The following is a 20,629-nucleotide window of genomic DNA, read 5'->3' as shown; positions in this document are numbered from 1 at the left end:
CCCACAAGCGAAAAGGCCCCCTGAACGTCCCACTGGGTGACAGTAGTGCGACTTGTCAGTCAAAGTGGGTGTCGACTGAGAGCTCATCAATACAAGAGCTCAACTTTATTCCACTGAAGAAGTGGATGCGTGTTCGTGGGGGTGGGTTCCGGTGTGGGAGTTTGGAGGGGAATTCAGAGAATGTTGTTTTTACACGCAAAAACTTTGAAACAACTCTCAATCATCAGAATGGAGTGGACTGATGATGTGATCTCACACAAACACACAAACACACAAACGCACCATCCCCATTTGGACCGTGTTGCGTTCACTGTTTGGCACTTTAGCCAAATGGTGAATTGCCTGACTTTTAGGGAGACAAAAGAACAACGGGGGTGGGAGGGGGGGGGGTTACAGCAGCCAGGAAAAGGAAAGGGGGCCGGGACAGGTTTCCAAATAAACCATTTTAAAAATGATTACGTTTTCGTTATGTGTGGAGGGAAAAAGTTCCCTTTGATTTTGACATTTGTACACCATGAAAACAATACGAGATGATAATAATAACCACAATAACTCACCAAAACAATGGCAAACTTCTCCTCCAGCTCAGGAGGCTCCGGCATGGGCACCTTTAGCGGCATGACGTGATGCTTCATCTCCGTCTGGCCGTCCGCACTTTCTATATTACCCATTTCTGTGACAGCAGTCCTCCTAATACAACACTTTCTTTGCGTGGAATCCAAATCAGGTAAAAGTTAAAAACAAAAAAAACCCACCCACGTATTCCAGCGATGTGACTAACGTAATAATCCAAACGATCCACTTCTCCACTCGAAAAACTGACAGTCCAGTTGTGTCGCTTTACTGACCCCGAATGCCATTTACCCACGCACTTTCCTTTCGCAGTATTCCCGACTTTCCTACTTTCCTCCCCACCCCTTCACTTGGGCACTTTCTAAATCCCGACTAAGCAGTTGTGGGGTCGCTGCTTGACTTTCTTGGCTACGTCGTGTTTCCATTCATTATTGTTGTGTGAGCCGAGTGGGCGAAGCCTCTTCTTCAGACACACCCCTCGTGACCAAACACAGCAACGCTATTTGCCCAGGCACCTGTCAATCACTCCCTCGCAGCTTGCCCTGCCTCTCACATCTGTAGCCACAATCGGCTGTTTAATAATGTTGTGTTTACGGTCAATGGTTGGAAATTGGTATTTAAATGCTCATGTATAAGAATACTATAAATATGTCAATGTTGCTTTTTTGGCTCTTACTGTACAAAAAAGGCTTCTCAGGGTGATTTGGTTCATGGGAGTGCAAACTTTAATCAACAATTTCAAAGCTGATGCATATTAAGTCAAAAACAGCATTCAACACAATTTAGTTTCAAATACACAGTCGGGTGTCTGATGATAAAATGACAGCCGTGCAACACAAAGTACACCACTTAGCTGCTTTGCATGGAAAAACTACGCATAAAAGCTCGCAATTAGCACTACATATGCAACTAAGCGTGTGTTCCACAATCCCCCCCCCCCCATGTTTTGTCTTCATAAAAGCACAGTGATTAGGACCTCTGACAGTTTCATAGCTCGGATTGAAAAGGAAGGTCTGACTTTGTAACACTTGGTTATAAAAGTAACATTTAGTCATAAAGCTCAGCTTAAAACATATAAAACATCATCTGGAACGCAAGTTAAGTGTGTAACACTGGTCAAAGTTGTCTTAATACTTAAGTCAATCATATAAACACACGTAAACAAAGCAATGTTGGGAATTGGTTTGAAGATTGTAAAAAACAAAGCTCTGGTCTCTTTCAGTCGTGTCGGAAGGTAGAAATCGGTACAACCTGGTCATACAGTACCTTTGGATATTAACCACAGCACGAGTCCTGCTGAGGATACAATACAATCCTCGTAGGACCTTTTATATTATCATTTCGTACAACTGTATATAACATATACAAATGTTGTATTTTGTGCAACATAGTCGCATTATTAAATATCTATTCAGCCACAATATTCTACCGAAGGATGCGTCTACGCATGCAGCACATTTGAACACTTGACGGATGACGGGCTAGCTTCCTCTAATGAATACTGATGGGCTGCTGTTTTGTGGAGCAGATGCGTTATCCTTTTGTGAAAGCTGAATATGCCAACACACAAATCACAGAAGCAACACCGCATGTTGAATAGTACGCACGACGAGTGTCTATTGGCCTACGCCGACTCTGGTATCAAATCATACCTGCAGAGAGGAGACGGGAGAGATGTTGACTGGATGCTCTTGTTTGTACAAACCTTGGGGCTGGCTGCACTTTGCATCTTTACCACTGTGTGGCGCCAATCTTCAGGTCAATTTGGTCCAAGTCCAGCTGCAACTACCAGGCAAGGGGGGGGGGATTATCAGCACCTGTGTGTACCTCTTTCAAATATAACTCAAAATGCATGGTCGGTAGACAACCATAATGTATCCTACGTGGCATCTTTGCATTGTATGTATGTACGAAGGCACAATTAATGGCACTGTAGTGGCTCTAGCTAGTGCAGAAGCTGGTAAATTCCAATTTTGACTCATGTTGACATCTCGAGTCGTCATTTAAACAAACTGTAAACTGTTATAATTACCACTTTTAATCTGATTAATCAGTTTTCATCCATTTTCTATACCGCTTATCCTCACGAGGGCCGCGGGCGTGCTGGAGCCTAACTGTAAACTGTTACCATAATTAAGAATAATTACCATTTTTAATCTGATTAATCAGTTTTCAATGAATCACTATTTGGAACTATGTCTGAAATATATACACTCATTTTTACTGTATTTCACAAACAGAATGGCATGACAGGATGATATTTACAGTAATACCTGTTTGACTTTCTTTATAAATACTTCAAATTTCCGTAGTTAGAGCGGATAAAACGTCTTTAGGACCTTCTAAATAGAGTTCTTAACATAATTAGTGAGTGAAATCAGCCGATACCAATCTAGCAATCACATGGACCATTTTGCTATAAATGTAGGGAGGAAGCGGGAATTCTAAGCATATGTTGGATTCTTTCGTTCCAACGTACAGATGTACCCAATGTTGTGGCCAGAGTGTCAATGCAAGGTGTTACATAATCATACTTACTTTGCCGATGAGCTCCCTCTCTCTGCTCATGAAGGAGACGCTGTTCTTCACAGACAGATCCAGCCTCCTCTGTGTCGACTCCTCCTGAGAGAAGTCAAAGTCGAACCTGCAGAAAAGAAGAGGAAAAAGACGCTGAGACATTTCAAGAGCTTGACGCCACATTCGCCTCACCTCTCGTTGAATTCTGGGTTGAGGTCCCGTTTCTTGGTGGCGGTTCTCCTCTTGGTGGTGGCCTTCTTGTCGGGCAGCAGGATGAAGGTCACATAAGGGTCGGCCCCGTCCTTGGAGCACGCCGTCAGGCCTCTGCAGGTACGTGAATGTTGTGTTTACCGACTTACTGGCTGAGAATCAAGTGACGTACGAATGACATCACGAGGGAGACCTGCATGCGTGGACGGTGATGAAGAGCCTGCTCTCCTCTGTGGAGTAGCCGATGGTGAGCTTCACCTGGCCTGCTGCACTTGACGTGTCCGTGCCCCTGAAGAACAATCAGGGATTAAATATAAAATGTATTTATTACATGAATATCCTAGCAGTGGCAGACAACTGACTGTCGCCGATTATCAAATAGATGCTACAACAGTTGCTAACTGATGACTCACATGGTGAATCCGGATCGGTGCCTCAGGTCCAGATGGGAGGGATCCCATCTGGGAATGACTGGGTCTCCACTTCCATCATCCCCTGGGACCCTGCGGCACACTGCTAACTGAGTGTCCAAGATCTGCCAGACAAATGGACAATACAAATACAAATGCAAATGAAAATGAAAATGCTAATGCTAATGCTAATGCTAATGCTAATGCTAATGCTAATGCTAATACAAAACATACAATACAGACAGCGCCACTAGAAACATGAAGAACATTTGCTGTGTGAAAGGGCAGCGCCATCGTGTGTTCCTGCACGGTCACGTTTGCACGATTTCAGGGGCAATCATTAACGTAAACATACATATAGTCAAATAATAATAGACCAGATCTAAAATATAAAAACAGAGCTCTGTCATCAATTGTAATGCTGTAAAGAAAAGGTGCTGACACGCGCCCTTCTCTCCCAGTGTTAAATGATACAGTAGAAATAATAACGATATAAACCTGAGACTAAATATGGCGGCAGCATTGACAGCACCTTGAGCGTCACCCTCAGCAGCATCTGGCTCTCTGGCAGAGCTCCATCCAGGGCGAGCCAGCGGTCCAGCACCAAGCTCGGCTCAGCCATGACCTCCCTGAGAGGGAGCGCCAAGGACCCAAGAGCCGGGCCCCAGCTGTGGGACAGCTAATGGAAGACACGCAGTCTTAGTTCCACTTCAGCTGAATGATGCCATGTCACGCTGACTCTCACCTTGACTGTGAGGATTTCATCTCTGGGATCTCGAACCAGGAAATGGAACGCTTCATCCCATCGTGGGGATGTGGAGCGCTCACAGACCTGAGGAAGGAGAAGTTGAAGGACGTCAGGACATCGGGGTCTGGTAGTACTCGTCAGACGTCATCGTCTTACCTTAGTTTTGTGCGAGACGTTTTTTAGGATGACCTCTGCTCCAACTTTGGGTTCCTTTCCACTTTTCTTCAGCTGGAATCCAGAAGAAATGTTATGGTAACCTTTTATAGGTCATTCTAAAAATGTCGACTCAACAGTTACCGGAGTACATGAAGACTTTTATTTGACCTTCAGGGCTTTTCATGCATACACAAATTCATTCAATTAGCTCATTGTGATTTAAAATATCAAAATATAGTTCCTTGTCTGGGAAAGCTTGATGGAGAAGTGGAAGTAGCAGAGATGAGGATGCTGAGGTGACCAGGATGGATAGGATCACGAAGGAGACATTAGATGTGAGAGGCCTTGGAGATAAAGTCAGTTATGGGCCAGACTGAGATGGTTGGGACATGTCCAGAGAGATAGTGAATATATTGGTAGAAGGATGCTGCCAGGTAGGAGGCGTAGAGGAAGACCAAAGAGGAGGTTTATGGACATGAGGGTAGTTGGTGTGTGAGAGACAGATGAAGAAGGATGGAGGACATTGACTTGTTGTGGCGACCCCTGAAGGGAAAAGCCCAAGGCGAAAGAAGAAGAAGAAGTCTAGGAAAGGTTTATGATGTACCTGCTCGCAAATAGCAAATACGGAATCTCTTTGGTAAAAGACAAAATATGTGGTAAGAGATGAGATGTTACCGGTAGGCCGTGAGCACGCTCCACATACACAAACAGCACAGCGGCCGAGGGAAGAACTTTGTTCTGGAATGACTGCTGGGACTGGTACTGCAGGATCTGCAGGGAAAGCAGGGAAAGCAGAAGATGACAGTCGACAGCACCAAAGAACTCACGAACAGTCAGGAAAGGTGAAGAAAAGGTGGCCTTAAAAGGTGTGGGTATATCGCAAAATGACGGGAACACAAACCTGCTCCATCCTCGGTAGGCTGGAGACCCTGGGCAGCCATTCTAGCAACAGGTGAACTCGGCCTGACTTGACATCGTTCAAAGTATACCACTGGAAGACGAGCATGGTATCAGCAGTCACCATCCATACAAAAATGGTTCAAATAAATGAAGAAACCTTCGAGATTCCACCCACCGTGTCGATGAATTGTGCACTGATGATGTCGCGTAAACTCAGCTTGAACCTGCCAAAAGCAGATTGACTTATTCCAAGCTTTGATCTGGGAGGGAATGGGAACGTACCTTCCCAGGAAGTCGTCCTGATCAATGTCCTTGTCAAACAATTCAAACTGGATCTCTTGACCAGGAAGTTGAGTCAAAATCACCTAAAAATCACAAAACTTTAGTGGAACATCTGATGATGGCCATGCCATGTTTGCATAGAAAAGAGATAAACCTCATAGAGTTCATTCCAGACTGGATTGAGGTTTTCTTTGATGGTGTGGCTGCGGAATGTGATGCCAGCCACACGGATCTTCACATAAGGGTCACTCTTCCCTTTGACCATACCCCCCATGAAGTTATCCTTGGCGATCAGGTTTTGGGCCTCCAACAGATGGATTCGCAGCACCCCCTGTCAACAAACCGGGGATTGCATTTTGTCCGAAACGGCAAGTGTTTGTATTTTTAGTTTTTTACCTCAGATGCAAACTCAGGGTCAGGCGTGGTGTGCTGCGGCCGCGACGGTGGAGGTAACCCACCGAGACCCATCGGGTTGTGCTCTGCTGTGATGCCCCCATGTCCTGGGCCCAGTCCTGGGGCTAACGGTCGAGGAGAGGGTGTGGTGGGTGTGGCATCATCACTTAGCCATAAAACCTACAGAAAAACATTAGTAATATTTCACTATCACTCTTTTCCATACATTATACTAATATCTAATGTCACTTTTTGCTACTTGTCAGGATCTGTGTTTCCAAGGTCCGCTCACTCTCACGCACCTTCTGCCAATCTCGTTCCTGGCCTTCTTGAGCAAGGCAGCAGGTGTACCAAGTTGCAAGATTGTACTCATGCCTTTAACTACACCCCCCTTCCTTCTGGTTTATCTTGTGTCTTCTAAGTAGTTCTTATTTCCTGTCCACTGTGTTTTCTGTTGTACTTTGCACCCTGTATTTCCAGCCAGCCGTTTGCTGCAGTGTTTTTTCTTCTCGGTGATGTTGTACTATTTTTAGCTCGGTTTTTAGTTCCTGTTTTTGCCCCATGTTGCCACTTCCTCTCGTGGACTCCATTTGTAAATAATATTTTTTTTCGTCATTCATGTCATGGTTATATTGGTCCAAACAACTGTACTTTACTTTTACCAGGCATGGTTCAGCAAATGAACCGAGTGCTACCGATCACCCAGGACTGAAATCCTGGATCACATGAATTAATTACACATTTTTAAATGGATTTCTAATGAGTGTTAAAGTTAAGTCAATTCCGAGGTCACAAAAGGTGAGGGGGCACGGTGCGTGAGTGGTTAGCATGTTGGCCACACAGTCAGGAGATCCGGAAGACTCTCCCTGTGTGTGTGGGTTTTCTCCGGGTACTCTGGTTTCCTCCCACATTCCCAAAAAAATGGAGGTCTGCTGACCATTCCAAGGTGTACCCCGCTTCCCGATCTGACTGTGTGGCCAACATGCTCCCCACTCTAGAAATACTAACCCGTAGAACAATTTTGATGTAGATGCGACTAGCAGAACCAGAATTCTCCAACTGGAACCACTGGTCCATGGTGAGATCAGGGGTCCCCACAAGGCGGGCGAGAGGGATGGTCAGGCTGCCCAGCGAGAGAGATCGGTCATCATCCTTCACCTGATGGACACACGCGGTAGAAACAGGAGAGGATGAATTTGTTGTGCTAAAAACCAAAACATATTTAACAATCAAATTAATTTACTTGAATGTCAATGTCTTGTTTGCGAGGATCTTGAATGAAGAAGGTAAAGGCATCCTCCCACAATGGGTTGTTGGTACCATAGCTGGTCTGCACAGGAACAAATCAAGGAATTAAGCTCACAATTGTGCTGATGTATGAATAATAATTACTATTACCTTGCTCTCTCTAGTGGTATCCTGAATGGAAATTTGCACCATTGGGCTCGGGTCCTTATTGCCTTTTCTCATCTAAAACATCATTTAAAAATACACGGGTTCATGAAATTGATGATAATAATTAGGTATCAATGTCAGCTTGGGCACCCGTGGTGGAGCGGTAAATATAAATATATAGGGGTAAATATATTCTGCTTACAGGTAACTCTTGAGCCTGATCAAGGTAGATGGCCAAAATGGCGGCAGATGGAGGCTCGGCAGTCTTGGTGGTCAAGTTCTGGTTTCTCTGGATCACCTGGAGGACAAGAGAAGGGGTGAGCAGACATGGTTAGTATTTTCCATTTGTATTTATGTGTAGTATTTGTACTTTGTAGCTTGATAGAATGCTAATCATGTGTATAATAATAAGGTATGGATTGCATCTTGTGTTGACTCGCCTCAGTCAGCCTGTCAGCAGATGACAGCAGAGAAAGCCACTCCAGTCGGAGGTGGACGCTACCAGATGGGACGTCCTTCAGATTGAACCACTGCAAACAAAAACACATTTTCCCTTTTTTAGCACAGGTTTGAATCCCAAAGCTGGTGGCTCGTGACTGGAGCTGGAGAGATCAAAACATGTCACAAGGATTTCAATGTGACCCCTGTCGTCACATGCTAACAGGATTACAAAAGTCAGATTGTTTTTAAATGGTGGAAATTGCACAGCCAGCACTTAAGGAAGCAACAGTGGATTTGGCACAAGTAATGTACTTACATCATCAACCACTCTGGCCTGTTTGACAATAGCAAGATCCACCTTCAGCCTGAAAGAAAGACGGCCCAGACTCAGTAAATGTACATCGGCATCCATACTTATGATCCAACACGGTGGCACGATGTGTGAGGTACACAAATTACACAAAATGAGAACGAGTAAGCTACCTGCCCAGGAAGTCATCCTGGTCTGGGTCTTTGTCAAAGACTTCCACTTCCAACTCCTGACCAGGTACTTCATGGACAATCACCTGACATACACATAAATGGACAACAGACAGAAAATACACAACTGTACTGCAGATCCAGCCACACACACAACACAATACGACAACATGATCACGATGGAAAGAAAACCTTTCACTGTTGTGCTCCAGAGGTTGAATATTGAAGATGCTACTGGGAGTTTTGGTTTGACTTTAAAATGCGTGTCCCCAAAGCATGGTTTCCGCTACATTTGCTTATCACACAAGTTAAGTCGCAGCTTCCTGCTTCCTCAGAATGCAATCCTCACACAAGTCTTTATCGCTGAGCAAAGACTGGCTGCCTCACCCACTGAGTGACACAGAATAAACCCACTCAACGTGCTTCTCATGGTAACACTACGTATATTGGGGGGCGCATTGATCAGTGCCCCAGCCACTTCTAACGGACGGAGCTGTGCTGATAAAATAGCTTTACTAAACATGCCGCTTGTCATCATTAGGATCGTGGATAAAATGGAACCTATCCCAGCTATAGCTGTAGAAGGACAACCATTCATATTGATTCATCCAAAAATAACCGACCGATTAATTGGTTATTAAAATAATTGTGAGTTGCAGCCCTACTCTACATAATGCTATGTTATTGTTTTTTGTCATTTAATATACAGTCCATAGTATTTTACACTACAACATGAGGGTCGCAGGGGGTGCTGGAGCCTATCCCAGCTGTCTTGGGGCGAGAGGCGGGGTACAGCCTGGACTGGTGGCCAGCCAATCACAGGGCACATATAGACAAACAACCATTCACACTCACATTCAATTTGGAGTCGCCAATGAAGCTAACATGTTGGAATGTGGGAGGAAATCGGAGTCCCACGCATGCAAACTCCACACAGAAATGGCCGAGGGTCTCCTAGGTGTGAGGCCTGCATGCTAACCACTCGACCGCCGTACAGCCACAGTGTAAACATACGTGTTTTAAAGTATAATCAATACAATCAATCAATAGCACCCACATAGTTAGCGAAACACTAAAATCCACGCTATCACAAACAACTCAACAGCAATGTCCGTCTCCCCCTGTCCTTATCCCGCATTACAGTAAGTTGCCAAGAAAACAACATACCGGATATAAAACCACTGGTGCTCCCATCCACACTGACCTCATACATCTCCCTCCACTGTGGGTTCAGATTGCTGTCCACGTGATGCGAGGTGAAGATCTGCGTTCCCACGCGAAGCACAGCGTACGGGTCAGACTTGCCATCAATCAGACCTTTGATGACGGTGTCCTTGGCGGTCAAATCCTCCGCTTCCAGCAGGTGGATCCGCACGACTCCCTACAGTGTATGCATAGACGCACACAGAGAGACATGAGTTCAAGTCTGATGTCCGACAGTCAGGTGATGCATCTGCTGTCAATCTGTATTCCGCAGTTCCCAGGCCATTTACGACATAGACAGTTACCCTTGGGAGAGGGGAGCGGAGCTGCGCAACCGGCAGGTCGGCCACCAGGGGGATGGTGAGACGGTTGGGGAGGACCAGTTGGGAGGCAATTGCATCCATTATCATAGTGTCCGACATGGCACTGCAATGAATGCAAGAATGATGGGACACACGAGACATAAAACACGCCACTGCAGACAATGAAAACATAAACAACACAGCCAACTACCATTGGCCGAGACCAACATCGTTTCCATGCTGGACCAGCTTAATGTACACCTTGGTCTATGCCGGTAGACCAGCACCAGTAAGATCTCATGGTCCTCCAGCATGATCTTGCGGGTGAAGTTTTCGTAATAGGGTACCTATTACACTTTTCTGACCTACAAATGTTGTTAGAATGTTATATTATGTTAAATGATTCCAAAGTTTTAGATAATGAGATTTGCACATTTGGAAGTGAGCCGTGAAAGATGTGAGGGATGGTTCTGATCGCTCGGTTTCAGAGACTTTTTTTCTGACACCGGCTCTTTGAGACGTTACAGTGTACTGAGAGTGAGCGCAAGCTGTAGGCCCCGCCCACCTACCGAAACACCCACCAGCTTTGTCGGAGCTTTCATGGTTTTAGCAAGGAGCATTGGGAAAAGCTGGAATATCCCAAAACTGTTGCTGAAATCCCATGGCTTTTGTTGCTATTAAACAAAGCTCAAAGATGAACAGGAATTCTGTGACCAAAACATTCATTCATTCATTTTCCACCGCTTATCCTCACAAGGGTCTTGGGGCGAGAGGCGGCGTACACCCTGGACTGGTGGCCAGCCAATCCCAGGGCACATATAGACAAACAACCATTCACACTCATATTCATACCGGACCAAAACATATCCATGTGAATATGTTTAATATTGTATAAACTCAATATAATGACACCCAATACAAGAAGGCCATCCATTCATTATTTCTTATAATTTGCATTGGCTGGCGACCAGTCCAGGGTGGGGTAGGCTCCAGCATACCGTGACACTAAAGACAAGCAGTATAGAAAATGGATGGATGGGTTGTCATTTGCAGTGTTTGTAAAGACACTCTTGTATTGGGAATCATTTTATTGTGTATCTTATGTTGTGCCTTCATATGTAGCATATTTGCTAATATCAATAATCCACCATTAGACCTTATAATATAGACATTACAACACAATTAAAGCCAGCATGGCTGATCTGTGAAGAACATCATCAACTCACTTCAGTCCAGGGATATCCAACAAGTTGGTGAGACCCGTCCAGTTGATGTCCAGTTTCTATCACACAGTGTCGAGTGAGAGGTGCAGCCCACAAGTGAGAAGCAAAGACACGTGGTTAAACTCACAGGTCGGCGGATGAAGAACATGGTCACGGCCCCGACCAGCGGGACATCTCCAATAAGAGGCTCAAGGATCACACGCAGCTTTCCGTGGAGCTATGGAGAGAAGCCACGGGGTCACTGCCGCTGCTGCGTTCATGTGTGTGAAAAAATCCTCATTAAATCATACCTGAATGCCTTTAACCCCAGCTTTGCAAAAGTACTTTTTGATTTCCACGTTGATCTCGACATCACCAGCATAGCTGCAGAAAGAGGCGTGTTTATTTAAGGCAAATGACTGACAGGATGAGTTTTCCAAAACAGCTTGTGTTGTGTTAAGTAAACATTAAGTAATCGTACTTGGAGTGGGAGGGGCATAAACCAGAAGTGGCCGTACTTTAACTTTAAATCTGTACATTATTTTAAGTCTGGAATTGCCATGGATGCTATATGCATTGTTTATTATTCAGCTATACATGTACTGTGTATGAGTGTAAGTGATCCTTGAGACTTTATTCTATTATTATTTTTAATGACCTGTGTGAAGTTGGTGATTCATGCAATAATCTGTCAGCCCGCGTAGTACGCATCCAGTACTACAAGCAGTTTTCCCAACTCTATTTATATCACCAACCAAATCAGCCAAAGCAAGCAGACAGAAAAAAGTAAACACTGTCAGTGCTGTTTAGTGAAATGCACCATGTACGTTTATGTCAGTCATACATGCAGAATACTTCATGTCGCTATTGTGTATTGTAAGTGTACCAGCCAATGCAAGTTACCAATGCAAGTTTCATACTCGTAGCCAGCATAAATGCATTATCTGTAAAGAATACTTGTTTTCAAGTATCCGGCTCATCCCTAGTAAACATACTGTAGAAGAACAAACTCCCAAAATGCCTGACCGGACTGGTTTCTTACACTTGGTCAACAGTGTAGAAGGAAGGAGTCATGAATTATAAGAAGAATTACCTGAGGTACAAATCCAACATGACTTGTCTCCTATCGTGTTCTGTGTGAGCCTTCACACCAACCACTTTTAAAGCCTGTGAACACAACACCATTACACCCAGGCAGACATAAAGACGTAAATACAAGTGGTAATCGGGTAACCGACCACTTCCTTCTCTCCCACTGTGATGTGAGTTGAGTTTTATTGCGAGTCGGAACTTCAATTGTAAGTAAGTCAAAAAAGCACAGAGACAAGCCTAAAAACCTCTGGAAAAAAGTTATTTAGCGTGATGAGACCAACATTGATCATATATGTTGTTAATTGTTATAATTGTTGTTGTTATAATGTTCACTGTTTTTGTTACTGATGTTAAAGTAAAATAAATTATTTGTAACATTGTTCAAAATGGCCAGGAAGTCCCAGACCTCGAGGGATACCACCACGCTGCCCAACTGAGATTTCTAGTATGCTGGTGTAGACTAAATTACATGTGGAAAGAGATGGGAAAACAGATCAAATTCCAAGATTGACTCTGGACTTTGGGTTCGACATCGCGAAAAAAAACATAAGATTACAGAAAGGATTAAAGTACTGAGATGTATAGGAAACAACACTGATGATGTGTCCATGTTGGTGCATCAGAAGATGTTTTGAATTAGTGACAAAACATACAATGAACATACAATTGACACAATTGAACAATAAAATTGTAATAACCAATATCTCATGTTGTCACTTTTTTGTTTGTTTTTTGTTCATACTTTGTATTAGTAATAAAAATTCAAGTGACCAAAAAAATCACAGATTCTGCCAGGGTGTGTAAACGTATCACTTAGAAACAATGAGATACTACCTTGTCTCCTAAGTTGACCTTAGTAAAGCTGAGGGTCTGCAGATGGATACTAGAGGCTCGGATGGTTGGAGCGATGGTCTCCAGGAGTAACTTCTCCAGGAATTGCCCTAGAAAAGGCCACGCTTGCTGTAAGATCTACACAAGAGAACACACATTGTCACTCGAGTGGTAATAGCTTGAATGTGAACATAAGCGAAATATGTGTTCTCGTAAGGATTGTGAATGACGGGTAAAATTACAACGCACATGTATGGTCATGCAGCAATGATGCAGTCATTGTATCGACTACTACTACTGAATAATGAACTTCAATTCTGCAAATGACTTTTCGACAAAGTGTGCCTGACATAACAGTTCATCAGATTTTCCCCTCCAGAAGGACACTTTGCAGTATTAGTATTCATGTCCACATTTTGCCGGTCTATGTTTCTGCACTGACGGAGAAGCTGAGATAGCATCACAGCCGCTCTCACTGCAGCTTCATTACAGCAGCAAAAAGAGCCGAGTCGCCTCAAGTCCAGAGAAGTAGTGTTCTTTATCTTCATAATTGGTGTGAGGCGCTTCTGTTCATCTTTTACTGAAATCACATGCTCTTTAACTGTTTTAAATACAGCAGGGAAAAACTACAAGAAAATACTGACCTTATTCATCCACTCTACTTTTTCTACATCTGGGAAGTTGACCTGTGGAGAATGAATAAAGGTAAGGACTCGAACTTGGCACCGGAATATTAAATGACTTGTAACACTGAATACACATGTACATTTGTGGCCCGCAGTTTGTTTTTACATTTGGTGCTCCATCCATCATCCATCAAACAGATTGTGTGACTTTGAACGTTCCCACTTCTTTAATCAATTTATTTATCTCCATAAATGTGAACACTTACCTGAGAGCAGCCGCCAGGAATGTTTATTGTGATCCAATATATCAGATACTAATGGGACACACGAACGCCCTTAGAGGCAGGAATTGAAGCCAGCAACACACTCTGAAAAAGTACATCATTGCACTTTGAGGGTGACAATGGCTTTTGTACCCTTGTCACTTAGTACATCCTGGGAACAGTTTTGGGCCCTGGAAGCGGTCCAAACAAGGACCTAAGAGTCCAACAATTTGCCCTTGGAGGTATGTCAGCGTACATTATACTTGATACTTCAAAGGGAAAGCACTCTGCTACTATTTGCCACATGCGGTCTTTCTATGTCCAGATATGGTGGTCCATGTCGTGTGGTATGAGTCTGGTTTTTGGAAGCCACATAAGGTCACCAGCTGCTCCATTCAAGTGAAAAGAGCAAATATTTTCCACTTAGAAATGTAATTTCATATTTGACATGTGGAATTCAATTTAGCACAGATGGATTCATAAGGTATTGTATTTTTAAATGTGATGAGAGGAGAAGGCTTCATTCAAAACAAACCTTGCCCTGGGGGGCTCATTAAAGGGTAATAATCAGAAATCTAATGAGTGGTATGAAGTGGTGAACTAAAAAGAGAGACCCAGCATGGTGCGAATGAGTGGATTCTCCTTACCCAGGGGGGCAGCTCCTGTTTGGCTCGAAAGACCTTCTCAGTGGTGAATTCCTTCTCGTTTTCCAGGAGGTACATGGCGGCGTTGAGCCTCCAGGCTTTATCCAGTCGACTGTGCTTCCAGCCCATGTAGACCATGAGCCCAAACAAGACCAAGGTGATGCTGAAGCCGTAGTATCCAGCCAGGTAGACCGGCAGCAGCGCACCCAGGCATTTAGCGAAGGACCACAAGGCGCCCACCGCGCGCTCTCCTGCGGGTGCTCGGCCCGGTGAGGTCGGTGGGTATCCCAGCCCGACCTCCGCCGCTGCCTCCGCGGATGGCATCGCACGACCCGTTCGACTTCTCCGGCTGTGACTTGAGCTCGCTGCCTCCCGTCGTCGTCCTTCTTTGCGCAGTCCTGTGGGGAAGTTAGATCTTACACAGATGGCCGCTTTAGTGGCAGCTTGCGTGGATTAAATCATTATGGGATGCCGGTTTTCCCTCACTGCCTAGTTCTGCAGAGCCCCCCAAACACAAATTCTGTTTGGTGGACGTGTCTTCTTCTTCTTCTTCTTCTTCTCCGGGGAGGAGGTGAGCTCGAAGCAGCAGTGAGCTTTGAGGGGCGGGTTCTCTGCTTTAGTCCTCTTCCACGTCAAATCCGGCAGATTGACTGGAGCTAAAACACAGAATTAGCTACGAGGGGGAAGAGGCAGTGTAATTCCTGACAAATATCCACGACATGTTCCATGCAAGCAGCCCTGTATTGTTCAATGCTAGCCCGCTATGCTCTTTACATAACGGCCAGGAGCTCATGCGGACTGCATGCCAAGTGATCCTCCACTGCAGCAGCCAGCTGGGCACCACCACAGGTGGAATCAGGTGCTCGCATCCCGATATTTAGCTTGAATATCTAAATACCAAATACGTATTTCTCACTTAGTGAATTTCCACAAAATCGACAAAAATGTTGAATTTTAAAGATGGCGTTTCCTTTCACGAGGAACACAACAGGAAACAGACATCGCACAATATAAACAAATATCCTCATATTTGAGTTTGTACCGAGTTTTAAGGTGGTGAAAATGATTATTTTAATACTCTGGATTATTAGTACTTTTATATGACTGAGTTACTACTTATTCCTTGTCGATCTCCTCCACCACAGATGTGCTAGCATGTTAGCTTCCTGCTAGCTTTGATAATAAACGGTGATGAACCTTTTTAAAATGTTGCATTTATATATATATACTTACATTTATATATTTACATACAGTCATATGTGTTGGATTCCGAATCCCATCCAGAAGTAGAGACTGGATACTCCCAAGTTTCTCAAGAAAAGAGATGACTTCAAGACGTCTTTCAATGGTAAGTAGCTTTAGCATCTTAGCATTTTAATGTCTAATGTGGTCACTACTTGCGGTGGGAATGGGTATTATACAAGCACTTTTGCTCCATGACTTACACAAAATAAACACAGTTAGGACACTGATAAATTGTTACTTACTGCTTGCTCTTCTACACCACCAAGTGAAGTTTGAAAGGCTTCAGCCACTTTGTCAGCTAGTCCAGCTGCATAGTGTTCACAAAACAGTCCAATGTCGTTGACAGATTAAAATGGATTATTTTTGCTGGTAGGGAATCAGGAACTCTAACCACTTGTGCCTGATGCTGGCATCTTTAGGAATTGGAAACAAATGTGGCTTTCCCGTACAAGCCATTGCTAGCAAGTACACAGAGAAGCAGATCTTGGGGCTTACGGCCACGCCCATATAAGGAAGTCTGCTCCTCTGTGACATCACAAAGGAGCAGTTTTACCACGCCTTTTGAAATTGAGCATTTTTAGCATCCCAAACGTCTTTTAGGGCTCACTTCTAAATGTGCAAACCTCATTATCTGAAACTTTGGCATGGTTTAACACGATAATACAACATTCTAACTACATTTATAAGTCAGAAAGGTGGAAAAAACATAATAAGTCACCTTTAAAGTAAATATCAATATTTTTAAAATATATATATATATCGCCTAGTCCTAGTTTAAAGATACTATTTTTGACTTCCATAGGTGTATTATTTGAACTCTGTTAATTATTGTTGGCATAGGCCTTGGATTATGTAAGAGCAGTTGTATGTGATGTGTACTATCCGTGTACTATCACTAATGCAATATGATGGTGCACAGTCCTAGTTGAGGCAGTTTTTTAGTTTTAAAAGTTGCCTGGATGCAGCTAAATAAGTGATATTTGCTCAAAGGGCGTAATGTTTGATGAGTTGTCACTGTGCTAACACATGGTGATCTCACAGACAACAAGTACTCAGCATTTGTTAGTCAATGATAAATAAGCCACCTGCTTTCAGGAAAGACAGCAATTCTCTGGCATGAAAACACCAAAGTATAAAAGTACAGTTATAGCCAGTGGCGGTTCTAGCTATGGGTCATATGGGCAAGGGGAAAGAAAAAAAATCTATTTACTAATGGTCATCAATCCATCCATTTTCTATGCAGCCTATGTTGACAATCATCCTATCGGCAATTAACCTTACATGTTTTTGGAATGTGGGAGGAAACCGGAGTACACGCACACATGCCCAAGCGGAGATTTGAACCCATTCAAACCACTTCCGCACCGTGCGGCCCGAGTCAGCAAATTGCAGGGCTCCACAGCGTCGATCTGTCCCGGGCGTCAATTGAAGCCAGAACTCGATTTAAAAAGGGTTCATACAGTATTTACAACAATACAGAAGCTCTTTTGGCCAATGAGACTTCAGCTTCTACTATGTCTGGCTATCTCAAGCTAATCTGTCCAGGGTCTACAGAATGAGCGGTGCTGGTGGGTGCCCCTACAAGTCTAGTGACAATGGAGCTGTTCATTAACCAATCACATTTCAGTTTTGCCTCACAGGACCAACTGGCCCACAAAAACATGAGCCTTTTTCCGTCTGGTTGATCGGAGCACTGTTGGCCAAGCTGATTAGTCTAACGCTTTGCACACAATATCACCCACAGGGCAGATGGAGGAGGAAAAAATGCCCCGCAGTAGAACTGGCTTACAGCTTCTAAAGAGTATACTCTGGTGAGTTCTTTGTTTTGGTCATGTTATTAAATGAATATTGATTCTGAGCTGCTCCAAATGTTATTGTAATGACGACATTTTGAGTTGTCTGATGCGTTTGGCCGAGCACCAAATTTACAGGCAGCTTCCACCAGAGATTGATGTTTGACATTTGTAGCAGAAATGTAAACTCAGGTATATTGGATGTATTCAAATATTAACGATTAACTGGGTTTCATGCTTTGATAATAATGATATTCATACCCAATGCATGGCATGCCTCTTTATGCAATTTTACAATTTTGTACATTATTGATGCTTTCTATAATTGTGATATGATATTGGCGTTATTAAGAGATGAATTAAGTCACCTTAGTCCACCATGAAGGCTCATGTACCAAAATCACCGCCCATGACTACAAAAAATACAAGATAGCCACTGCCAGCTAGTACGTTACCAAGTGATACCAAAAAGTTTGTATTTTTCACAATTACAAATTTAGTGAATAAAATTTGCACAAATAAATCATACTTTTCTGTAGCACAAACAAAAGCAGACTCAAGAAGCAATTAACAGTTTGCAGTTATGTTGTTATGATTGGCTATATATTCAAGGATAGTTAACACTAAAATGTTGACCTTCATTTTCTGCTATAAAAAGTAAGTCATTCAAGTGTACCAGAAGGCTCACATGGGTTACCAGGCCTGTCAGCTGAGAAATGCTCGTCATGTGGCAACGTACGTAAGTGGAAGCAGAAGCTGCACTCATGCTGTCCTCAGCGTTGCCATGTGGAAATGATACCATGTCACATTGGAAGGACCCAAAACCGATGAAATGTTGCCGCATCGTTGCAGTTTTCAAGTTACCCGACCTCCCACTTTGAAAACCCGCCGACTAGTTGCTGTAGCGACTTTGAGTACCTATAAGTTACATTTAGTGTTGGTGTGATAGCTCCAACCACTGCAGTAATCTGAAAGAGTTAAGCCCTGCATAACTCTGAGGCCAGACTGAATCATGAGCTTTTTTCTTCAGGGGAAAATAAGTCGTTTGCGCTTGATAAGCTTTGAACAAAAAGGTTACACAACACAGCCACTCAAATCATGAGATGTGTAGAGAAATGGACTAGCGCCACATTTCTTACATGGAACCATGTAAACCATGTTGAAACTGGTTTAAGAATATATAGACCGATTTAAAAAGTAATGGCTTGACTTAAATGACTGAAAAGCACGTTGACAGCTGTGATATCCTTACACAGTATTATGGTATTGCACCTATAGCAACTGTTAAAATCCAAGTCATTCAATAATTCACATTAAAGTACATTTCCTGGCAAATCTGATGACTTACATAGAGAGTGAGCTGGAGATTTAGAAATCTAATGTACTATGTGCTGCGCTATGGAAAGTATAAAAAGACAAAACGAGTACTTTTAGACCCACAAACCTTTAATCAAAGCATAGAAACAAAAGTTTGAATTTTGGAAAAAAAAAGGTTGAAAGGAACAAACAGAGTCCACCTTGATCAGCAACTTGTGCCTGATGCAGACAAGACTTCATCATGAGGCATCCAGGCTCTCCAATGTCCTCAGAGTACTGGCAATAGTGATAACATCACATCCATTTCCTCCAGGGGACACCTTACTTGGACCTCTGCCTCATCTTTCTCCTTTTGCGCTTCAGCCTGTGTAACGAATTTAAAATTAACGCATGGAGAAAAACACGTCGACACTGTAAACAGGACTGTACAAGCATGACTGCTCACCTGCGCATGCGCTTTTTTCTCCACTGCACAAGAGGGAAACCATAAATGTTAGAATTAAGTGTATCGAGATTATATAAACGTTTAACTTAAACTAACCAACCACGTACATTTATAACATTAAGATTACATAATGAGATACACATAGGAATTTCCTATTACGGCGCTAACACATTGCACGTACTTGCCTAGCTAGTAAGCTAGCTAGTAGCAAGCAACCATTCGCACCGTAACAATCTTTGTGACATGTATGGGGTGGATTATACATACCTTGGCTCTCATGGCGAAGGGTTAGCCTGAACCGAGTCAGATACCTGTGCAAGATCAGTTCGATTACTTTCACGAGTGGATGATTACCTCGGATTGTAGTAGCAACACATTTTCAACACTTACCAGTCACCAGTAGCCGCTTGGGGTGTGATGTCATAACATCGCGACAGTTCCACAAAGGACTATTTAAACGTCACGAAGCGATGCAACATGGGGAATTGAGCCCTTTTTATGACAGCTTTACTTATGAGCTACTAATTAGTGGTGTGCGATACGGCTAGATTTGGTATCAATCCGATACAGATACTTTAAAAAAAATCAGAATTATAAATTAATAGACATTGATTCATTTTCTACCACTAATGCTTACAGGGGTCGTGGGGGTGCTGGAGCCTATCCCAGCTGTCTTGGGGCTTTCTGTGAATACACATAATTTGCGCTGTTCAGCTTGTATTTACTTTGCTGACCAAACATCTCACCTCGCGTTGCTCCTCATGAGACACCATCCTTTTGCTGTGTGTATGCTAGTGGCCCCACCGCCCCAACTGAAAGCAACTGTATGACTGGCAAGAAGTCTCTCCTTGTTTGTAGTTGTTCTATGAAGCGTGTAGGTGCTGAACCTGCACAGTGAATCCTCTCCCTGCCGCTTCAGAAGACAAGAGATGAAGAAAATAGACAAAGACAAATGCACATGGCAATATATGGAAGCTGGCAAAATGATCAAATTCATTTTCATTTTTCATCCGATTAATTTATTATCACGAGACAGTTTTTTTTCCAAACAGGAAATCTCATCACATTTTAATCTCGCAAGATCTCAGGACGCCCCTAATGGAAAACCGAGCTGTAAAAGGGTCATTTGTTTATCTCTTTCAAAAATAGAATTTGTTGTGC

At 43.4% G+C, this 20,629-nt stretch overlaps 2 protein-coding genes and 1 long non-coding RNA gene across 5 annotated transcripts in view; all 3 read right to left on the bottom strand.

Moving 5' to 3' along the window:
- Positions 1 to 1,033, bottom strand: part of fmnl3 (formin-like 3) — a 40,827-nt gene extending 39,794 nt beyond the window's left edge. For all 3 annotated transcript variants that reach the window (XM_058084997.2, XM_058084998.2, XM_078797751.1), the window contains exon 1: positions 558 to 1,033. In XM_058084997.2, coding sequence (XP_057940980.2) covers positions 558 to 671 — 114 coding nt within the window. In that variant the 5' untranslated portion in view covers positions 672 to 1,033. The remainder of the gene's footprint in view (positions 1 to 557) is intronic.
- A 229-nt stretch (positions 1,034 to 1,262) lies between these two features.
- On the bottom strand, positions 1,263 to 16,462 carry esyt1a (extended synaptotagmin-like protein 1a). Its single transcript, XM_078798057.1, has 33 exons — positions 16,156 to 16,462; positions 15,155 to 15,324; positions 14,672 to 15,066; positions 13,780 to 13,821; positions 13,139 to 13,273; positions 12,306 to 12,379; positions 11,524 to 11,596; positions 11,361 to 11,450; positions 11,237 to 11,292; positions 10,014 to 10,134; positions 9,710 to 9,886; positions 8,509 to 8,591; positions 8,342 to 8,390; positions 8,025 to 8,114; positions 7,787 to 7,882; positions 7,588 to 7,659; positions 7,433 to 7,519; positions 7,198 to 7,347; positions 6,193 to 6,369; positions 5,951 to 6,127; positions 5,797 to 5,879; positions 5,690 to 5,738; positions 5,516 to 5,605; positions 5,290 to 5,385; positions 4,615 to 4,686; positions 4,456 to 4,542; positions 4,243 to 4,389; positions 3,714 to 3,835; positions 3,494 to 3,589; positions 3,283 to 3,414; positions 3,112 to 3,217; positions 2,309 to 2,358; positions 1,263 to 2,225 (listed from the first exon to the last, which is right to left on the bottom strand). Exons 3-33 carry the CDS (start codon positions 14,990 to 14,992, stop codon positions 2,198 to 2,200), a joined length of 3,228 nt encoding a protein of 1,075 aa, XP_078654183.1. The 5' UTR covers positions 14,993 to 15,066; positions 15,155 to 15,324; positions 16,156 to 16,462; the 3' UTR covers positions 1,263 to 2,197.
- Positions 16,463 to 19,140: 2,678 nt separating this feature from the next.
- LOC131137274 (uncharacterized) lies at positions 19,141 to 19,944 on the bottom strand. Its single transcript, XR_009131874.2, has 4 exons — positions 19,859 to 19,944; positions 19,736 to 19,779; positions 19,469 to 19,491; positions 19,141 to 19,387 (listed from the first exon to the last, which is right to left on the bottom strand). It is a non-coding gene; the product is annotated as an uncharacterized LOC131137274 (long non-coding RNA).
- Positions 19,945 to 20,629: the final 685 nt, after the last annotated feature.

This window comes from Doryrhamphus excisus, linkage group LG17, assembly GCF_037039965.1.
Source record: "Doryrhamphus excisus strain RoL-2023G ecotype Guam linkage group LG17, RoL_Dexc_Guam_v1.1, whole genome shotgun sequence".
Taxonomy (NCBI): Eukaryota; Metazoa; Chordata; class Actinopteri; order Syngnathiformes; family Syngnathidae; genus Doryrhamphus; species Doryrhamphus excisus.
Note: the sequence above shows the minus strand (reverse complement) of the source record. Positions and strands in the feature narration are given on the sequence as shown.

Excerpts from the sequence above, each read along its gene's own strand:
- esyt1a (XM_078798057.1), bottom strand. The coding sequence starts at position 14,992 with ATGCCATCCGCGGAGGCAGCGGCGGAGGTCGGGCTGGGATACCCACCG. Across the intron at positions 13,274-13,779 it reads AAGTAGAGTGGATGAATAAG|ATCTTACAGCAAGCGTGGCC; the intron begins GTCAGTATTTTC and ends TCTCTTGTGTAG. Across the intron at positions 3,218-3,282 it reads AACCCAGAATTCAACGAGAG|GTTCGACTTTGACTTCTCTC; the intron begins GTGAGGCGAATG and ends TCTTTTCTGCAG.